Source organism: Camelina sativa, chromosome 3, assembly GCF_000633955.1.
Source record: "Camelina sativa cultivar DH55 chromosome 3, Cs, whole genome shotgun sequence".
Taxonomy (NCBI): Eukaryota; Viridiplantae; Streptophyta; class Magnoliopsida; order Brassicales; family Brassicaceae; genus Camelina; species Camelina sativa.
The window spans coordinates 27,795,167-27,804,077 of NC_025687.1; the positions used below are offsets into that span (position 1 = coordinate 27,795,167).

Here is an 8,911-nt window from a genome sequence, read left to right on the forward strand (position 1 = left end):
AAACGTTCCAGAAGAATCCTATAAGTTAATTTGTTATTTCTATTTTCTCTCCCCTGTAGGTTTCAAAATTTATGTTTTTGACCCAAATAGTTTAAAGGTAACAACAAAACCCAGTAGTTGGAGAAACTAATCATCATCAATTGGCTAATTTAATTATATTGATTTCAATCTCTCTTAGATAATATTATAGTATTTTGATCTTAAAGAACAGAAAAACAACCAAAATTAGGCCTTGAACCTTTAAAAATGGAAGATAATGAATTATAAATTGGAATGGACCATCAATAAAAGTAGCGAGTCTTTAAGGCAAGATATAAAATTTTGAAAGAAATTTAGGAGTGTACATGTAAAATTAATAGTATAAAGAAACCCTAAGAAGTCGCTCATGGATCAAAATCTTTTCTCCAATTCTCTCTCTCTCTTGCAGCATCGCTTCTCCGTCAATCGTCACCGCCGAACTTTGTTCACCGGTAAACTAAATTATCTTCTTTTGTTATGATTTTAGTTTTCAATTGGAAAAAAAAAAATATGATCTTTCTAGAGTAGCGAGTTGTATGTTGTATCTTGTAAGTATTTTAGGGATTGGAGTTGGTGATTTCAAAACTAGACTAGATTGAATGCTACTTTGCAGTTCTCTTGGACGTTGTTCTTGCAGCTCTTGTGTTTTGTGTTCTCGAATACCCTACCTTTTTCTTGTGCATGTTCTAATCTAGATTGTGTTGGCTGAGGTTGAAGAAGCTTCGATTCAATGAGGGGAAGGAGCTACACTCCGTCACCACCAAGGGGTTATGGGAGGAGGGGTCGAAGCCCAAGCCCTAGAGGCCGATATGGAGGGCGTAGCAGAGACCTGCCCACCAGTCTTTTGGTTCGCAATCTACGCCATGATGTCAGGTACATGTTGTGACTTCTATATTGTTCTCTTCAGTCTTAGGATGATTTCTTTTTTGTTTTTGTTTGGACACCTCTTGAAAGCTTAAAATGACACCCTTTAAGCATATTTAGGCGTGATGTTCTCTTAAATGTACTGTTAAGGCGTTCAAAAAGTTGATTTATATATCCTCTGAGCTATCTTGATAACGATGTTTGGTTTGATGAACTCTTGTTTTGTGATTGAAATCTAAAAGGAAGATATAAGACGGGTTCTCTCATGAGTGTATCTTTTTACATTTTTAGGGTTCATGTAAACCAGAGTACTTTGTTGTTGACTTTGACACCACCAATCTTAGTGTATCTTCATTTCCTGTCTTTTAGATTAATGTAATTCTCTGCTTACATCTTATCCTTTTCTTCAGGCAAGAAGATCTCAGGAGGGCATTTGAGCAGTTCGGTCATCTCAAGGACATTTACTTGCCAAGGGACTATTATACTGGGTGAGCATTTTGGTAGATAGGACATCTAGTGTTTCAACACTTGATTTTTACTTATGTTCTGATTATAGAATATCTCTTTCTTTTCGTCTTCTTTCCACCTTTCTTGAATCTTTGTTTTTGCTACATCTATCTCCCTTTCCTTTTCCGTTCTTTCATCTCTGTGCGTCTCCTAACGGATATTAGGGATTTCTGAGAATCTTCTTAAGTGCGCTGATTTCATAAATCAAATTTAGGCTCCATACATTTTCATAATTTTCTGTGACATGAGATTCATCATTTTGTGGTCTTAAACCACCATTATCTGGTGTCGTAGAGGGTGGAGTAGTCTTTTTGTATTTCCTTAAGGAGAAGGATACAATGTTTATATGTTGTGAACGCACTATGAGGTGAGTTAATTGAAGTTGTTGAGGTTTAGCAGTGAATTTAAAGAATTGAAGACATCAAAGAAGTAATTAGAGTTCTTATGAAGATGTTCTATATGGTAGTGAAGAGTTGAAGTGAAGTTGGGTTTGTATTCTATATGAAGATGAATCAAGTCTTCAAGAAGTCATCTTTAGACTGAACTTGCAAGGCTAGCAGGCAAGTGCTTGCTTATTTTTTCATGTTTACTGATATCTTCTGTTGCAGGGGATCATGTTGTGTGAGTTGTCCGTCAACAGGATTGTGTTGTAAAGTGGTACATCTTCCTGGTCATTTTGTATGTTTGGTTTCTTGTCTGAGATTTTTTTCGTTCTATATGTTTAAATGCAGAGATCCACGAGGTTTTGGTTTCGTTCAATTTGTGGATCCTGTTGATGCTGCAGACGCAAAACATAACATGGATGGTTATGTTCTTCTTGGCCGTGAGTTGACTGTCGTGTTTGCAGAAGAGAACAGGAAGAAACCGACTGAAATGAGGGCAAGGGAGCGTGGTGGAGGAAGGTGCGTGGAGCTTTTTTTCTTTTTGAACTATACTGTTTATCATCAAATATCCGAGNCACAGGTCTATCTCGCCCAGGGAAGAGCGTTATGATGGGAGGAGGTCATACTCGCGCTCACCAGCCTATAATGGCTCAAGGCGTCGCAGCGTAAGTCCAGCCAGAGGTAAGAGCCACAGCATAAGCCCCAGCCCTAGAAGAAGCATAAGTCGTAGTCCTAGAAGAAGCATAAGCCGTAGCCCTAAAAGAAGTCGGAGTCTGAGCCGCAAGAGAAATAGGAGCTTGAGCCCGAGAAGAAGCATAAGCCGTAGCCCTAGAAGAAGCAGAACCCCGAGGAAAAGCAGAAGCAACACTCCTGAACCAGCCAGAAGCAGGAGCCAGAGCCCGCATGATGAAGGAGATCGTTCACCAAGCCAGTGATTGATTCTTCACTCTCTTGCTAGTCTTCTCTAGATTATGGTTGTGTCGCGTACCCTTATTCTAAGAAAAAATTAAGATGATACTGAAAATATGAGAATTTTATGTAGGGTGGAATTTGGCTTTCTTATGTTATGATATATGGAGCATGTGGGAACATGGTACTGTTTACTCTATATGTTCTTTTAAGATACAACCTTGGATTTTTGTGGAAGTTGCAAGATTCGTCAAGTCAACCAAATAAATCTCTTTAAGAGATCCTGCATACCTACTTCTCTGGTGACCAAAATAACCCCTTGGTGAAATGGAATTTTATTCACAGGAATTGGTGTGTGTTAGACTACTATGCGGAAGCGTGAAACCGGAAACGTACCTACACCGGTTTAGTGATNCGGTCACGGAGCGGTGGCTACTATTCTCCTCCCCCTAGAAGACACCACCGAAGGTTTCTACATGTTTCTGTCTGAGCTCGATTACAAATTCCTCCACCCGATTGAGTTTTAGATGCTCACTAACTCTCTATTGTCACAGGTCTATCTCGCCCAGGGAAGAGCGTTATGATGGGAGGAGGTCATACTCGCGCTCACCAGCCTATAATGGCTCAAGGCGTCGCAGCGTAAGTCCAGCCAGAGGTAAGAGCCACAGCATAAGCCCCAGCCCTAGAAGAAGCATAAGTCGTAGTCCTAGAAGAAGCATAAGCCGTAGCCCTAAAAGAAGTCGGAGTCTGAGCCGCAAGAGAAATAGGAGCTTGAGCCCGAGAAGAAGCATAAGCCGTAGCCCTAGAAGAAGCAGAACCCCGAGGAAAAGCAGAAGCAACACTCCTGAACCAGCCAGAAGCAGGAGCCAGAGCCCGCATGATGAAGGAGATCGTTCACCAAGCCAGTGATTGATTCTTCACTCTCTTGCTAGTCTTCTCTAGATTATGGTTGTGTCGCGTACCCTTATTCTAAGAAAAAATTAAGATGATACTGAAAATATGAGAATTTTATGTAGGGTGGAATTTGGCTTTCTTATGTTATGATATATGGAGCATGTGGGAACATGGTACTGTTTACTCTATATGTTCTTTTAAGATACAACCTTGGATTTTTGTGGAAGTTGCAAGATTCGTCAAGTCAACCAAATAAATCTCTTTAAGAGATCCTGCATACCTACTTCTCTGGTGACCAAAATAACCCCTTGGTGAAATGGAATTTTATTCACAGGAATTGGTGTGTGTTAGACTACTATGCGGAAGCGTGAAACCGGAAACGTACCTACACCGGTTTAGTGATGAATATGGCATGAATCGTCTGAGAACTGATGCAGAGATCGGGGTTGAAATCACAGATATAAATCAACCACAAGCCATCGTTCAAGTGCTCTTTCCGTTGATCTCTCGAAGCTTTCTCTCTCTAGAATGTTTTACTCTCTCTCTTTCAATGACAATGGACACAAGTGTTGTCCAAGTTTTTTTTCATGTCTCTGCGTAATCCTCCTTTTATATACAAGGCAAGAGACTTCACGAACAGCCACAAATGAGTTTCGCATCTTTTAGAAAACAACTTCTCTATTACACCGGTTCAATTAAACCGGTTCGGTATGCTCCAAATCATGGGCGCAAACCGACCACAAACCAACATCTCCCACTCGCACATGATAGGGAGCATAATTAATACTAGAGAAATATTAGAGTTCAGCTCGAGAATCGAAACATGGAAACCATACAACAAATGAACTGTGCGACCCTGCGAGTACACCTGCACTTGGGAGCTAAACTATGCACCTGTTAGGAATACATAACTGCTACAACCCTAAAGAAAATAATTGCATTTCAGCATGTCTCGCTGTCCCCCAAACTCATTTATCTTTTACATCAATCTTAACATATCTTATCCCTATAGCATATGTTAGACATTTCACATCATGTGTTCACTATATTCAAACTCCAATTGAGCGATATAGTGGCTGGCCAGCAAACACATATGTCAATGTAAAATCAAATAGTTTTTCCCTTCCGTACTTATGTCTATCCGTTCTAAACTAACCGCTTTCCTAGCATGTCCCATAAGGCTAATTATTCCATCACCATTGGATAAACATACTAAAGTAGCGAACATTAGCTTATCCCTTCAGAACATAGACGAAGGTTCAAGGGTAACTCTTGAAACCATAGTGTGGTTTATAGGAACTCACATTGCGGATGATAGGGATTACAAATAAAATATCATTCGCTTCCTATATTGTCGGACTAGCACATGTGGTATGACTCACATGTCATAGTAGTTAACTCTTTTCAAAAAAATGTGTCAATTGGTTAAACCAAGTACTACTATGAGGATCAAGCTACTATCATCTCGCTGTCTAGCGCCTGATTATGTACTTATCCCGCTCTTCCAAGTATTCATGATTTTGGGTCAATCATGATTGATATCTTAATAAGCATATCTCATCTTGACTCTTTATCAAGGCAACATTAACTAGCCTTACAAAAGCAAGCTCCCACTAGCGCCAAGCTGGTCATGTCTCATCTCAACATCTCACAAAGAAATTTGAGGCGATTGTTCATGTGAGTGAACCAATCTCCTACTTGGTGACACTTCTTATTATTTATGTGTAATATGCAAACATAAAAAAAATTGACTGATGTATATGATATCGAGAAAAAATATATATATCATTAAATATATATGTAACATCCAATACAAATACAACGTCAAATGACAAATTTTTCATAAGTACACAAATCAAATTCTACGCAGACCTAAAGCTCGAACATGAGCGAGATAAACATCTCTTGGGATGGGTTTGGTAAATGGATCAGCTACCATCCTATGCGTAGATATGTACTTAATGACCACCTCCTTATTTGCCACAATGTCTCTCACGAAATTATTTTTGATTGCAATGTGCTTTGTCCTTCCATGATACTTATGATCTTTCAAGAAAGCAATACACGCTTGACTATCACAATGAATAGTCACAGGGCACGAAGCCTCTGGAGTGATCTGTAAGCTTTCTAAGAATCTTCTTAGCCATACAGCTTCTTGGACTGATGCTGAACATGCAATGAACTCAGCTTCCATTGTGGATAGAGCTGTACAAGATTGTTTCTTGCTACTCCAAGTGATAGCACCATTATTAAGCAAGAAAGCATATCCTGAAGTCGATTTGCGTCCATCCATGTCGCCACCATGGTCGGCGTCTGTATAACCCATTAAACGCAAATCACTTCCTTGATAACACAAGGAATAGTCCATTGTTCCTTTCAAGTATCTAAGAATTCTCTTCACTGCCATCCAGTGTTTCCTCCCGGGGTTTGACTGGTAACGACTTACTAAGCCAACAGCATAACAAATATCTGGCCGGGTGCACATCATAGCATACATCAAGCTGCCCACAGCACTAGAGTATGGGACTTTTTCCATCTCTCGTTTCTCTTCAAGGGTCTTAGGGCACATATCAAGGTTTAGGCTTTCACCTTTCGCAATTGGAGTGTCAATGGGGTTACTGTCAAGCATCTTAAACCTTTCAAGGATTGTACGAATATATGACTCTTGTGAAAGAGCTAATAAATTCCTTGATCGGTCTCGGTATATCTTAACACCGAGAACATAATCAGCTTCTCCCATATCCTTCATCTCGAAATGAGATGATAACCATTTCTTAATAGTCATGAGAAACTCCATATCATTTCCAGCCAACAATATGTCATCGACATATAGAGATAGAATTACAAAGGATTGTCCAGTGCTCTTGACGTAGACACAATGGTCTTCACTAATCATCGTAAAATCATAAGAGGTAATAGCTCGATGAAAGCGAAAATACCATTGCCTAGAAGATTGTTTTAGGCCATATATTGAACGTTTGAGCTTGCAAACTTTGCGCTCTTGGCCTTCTACAACAAAACCAACTGGTTGTTCCATGTAGATTTCTTCTTCTAGTTCCCCGTTAAGAAACGCAGTCTTAACGTCCATTTGATGTAATTCTAAATCTAATCCGGCGACTAAGGCTAGAATAAGGCGAATTGAGGCAAACCTCACCACTGGTGAAAACGTTTCCTCATAATCTATACCTTCTTGTTGGGTATATCCTTTCGCCACCAAGCGAGCCTTATACCTATCTATGGATCCATCCGCCTTTCGTTTGATCTTAAAAATCCACTTGTTTCCGATCGCTCGACGTTCTGGCGGAAGATCAACCAAGTCCCATACTTGGTTTACCTTCATAGATTCTAGTTCTTCTCCAATTGCAACATTCCATTCATCTGATTTTGGGCAAGAGAGAGCCTCATAAACAGTTCGAGGCTCTAAGTCATCATGCAGAGCAACCATGAAAGCTTCCCCTTCGATCTCAAAACGACGTCGGGGAATGTTTCCACGTCTACTTCTACGCACCTCTGACTCTTGTGATTCCATCCTATGAGAATCACTAACCAATGTATCTCTCCCACTAAGTTGAGATAGTTCTCGTGAACTTTCACCAACTTCCACAGATTGGTTAGTAGAAGTAACATTAGTCGGGTCATCCATCTCTTGAAGATGAAATGCCTTATCAATCTCTCCCCTTCGAAGAAAGTCATTTNGTCATGGAAATTCAAACCAAATCCTAACTTAAGTAAAGCTAAAACAGAGACAAGGTCCCGACGGATTTCAGGAGCATACAAGACATCATGTAAAATAAGTGTTCTTCCGCCACTCATGTGTAGCTGACAAGTGCCAANTTAGAGTGCTCAGAATATCTTATAAAGATACACTTCTTTCCTCTAGGACACAATTTTCCATGAGGATGAGAAGTATCGCGAACAAATGCTGTAGACCCCCAAGGTCGTAGATGCATTAGGTCAGGTTTTCTCCCTTTCCATTACTCATAAAGAGTAGAAGTAACAGATTTAGAGGGCACACAGTTAAGTACATAGGCAGCAGTCATTAATGCATCACCCCAATATGAAATTGGAAGGTTAGCTTGTGCCATCATAGACCTAACCATTTCAAGAAGCGTTCGATTTCTTCTTTCCGCTACACCATTTTGTTGCGGTGTATATGGGGTAGTCAATTGCCTGACAATACCTTTTTCATCACACAATTCTTTGAATTGTTCAGATAAGTATTCACGACCTCGATCTGTTCTCAAACACTTGATCGTCCTCTCCAATTGATTTTCGACCAAAGTGATGTAACGTCTAAAACACTCTAGTGCTTCTGATTTATGAGAAATCAGGAACACATGCCCGAATCGAGTGAAATCATCTATAAAGGTGATAAAATATAAAGCCCCATGCCTTGCCCTCACATTCATCGGACCACAAATGTCGGAATGAATTAAATGCAATGGATATTCAGCTCTAGTTGCTTTTCCAAATGGTTTCCTTTTTGCTTTTCCGGCTAAACATGGTTCACATGTGTCAAGATCTATTCGGGCGAGAGAGCCGAGAAGGCCTTCTCTAGCCAATCTATTCATTCGATCAACACCAATATGACCAAGTCTAGAATGCCACACATTTATTTCAACATTTGTAGAACTTGTGACATATGAAAAACTTTGATCAACATAACTAGTAGTAATATTCGTAGTACAATCAAGTACAATAAAACCATCACAAGCATAACCATAACCGTAGTACACAGACCCTAGAGTAATTTTTAAACACATGTCATGGAAATTCAAACCAAATCCTAACTTAAGTAAAGCTAAAACAGAGACAAGGTCCCGACGGATTTCAGGAGCATACAAGACATCATGTAAGATAAGTGTTCTTCCGCCACTCATGTGTAGCTGACAAGTGCCAATACCCAGTACCGCAACCTTGGAGTTATTTCCTACATACAACCATCTTGAACCTTTAGGTATCCGCCGGTACTCGACATACGCATCTCGATTCCTAGTTACGTGGTCTGTTGCTCCTGAGTCTACAATCCACAAAGGATGAGATTCGGTAAGCATAACACAACTAGAAACAAAAGCATATTTGCAAGTAGAATTTAAGGATAATACCTTCTTTGCCTCAGTGCATTCACGAGCAAAGTGACCCATGGAGCTACAGTTGTAGCATTTTATTTTGGTCATATCCTTTTTCCTTCCACGCTTGCCACGCTTGGCAAATTTTTTCTGCTTCTTAAGATTAGGTTGATAGGGAGCCTTGTTTCCTTTGTTACCTCTCTTGCGCTTCAAGCTTGAGCTTGAACTTGCAACATTGGCCTCATTGAAGGGTTTAGCAGCCTCTAA

At 40.0% G+C, this 8,911-nt stretch overlaps 1 protein-coding gene across 1 annotated transcript; it reads left to right on the forward strand.

Annotated features, from left to right (window-relative positions):
• On the forward strand, positions 362-3,792 carry LOC104778401 (serine/arginine-rich SC35-like splicing factor SCL33). Its single transcript, XM_010502841.2, has 7 exons — positions 362-470; positions 736-891; positions 1,293-1,370; positions 2,121-2,295; positions 2,558-2,635; positions 3,097-3,149; positions 3,236-3,792. Exons 2-7 carry the CDS (start codon positions 749-751, stop codon positions 3,588-3,590), a joined length of 882 nt encoding a protein of 293 aa, XP_010501143.1. The 5' UTR covers positions 362-470; positions 736-748; the 3' UTR covers positions 3,591-3,792.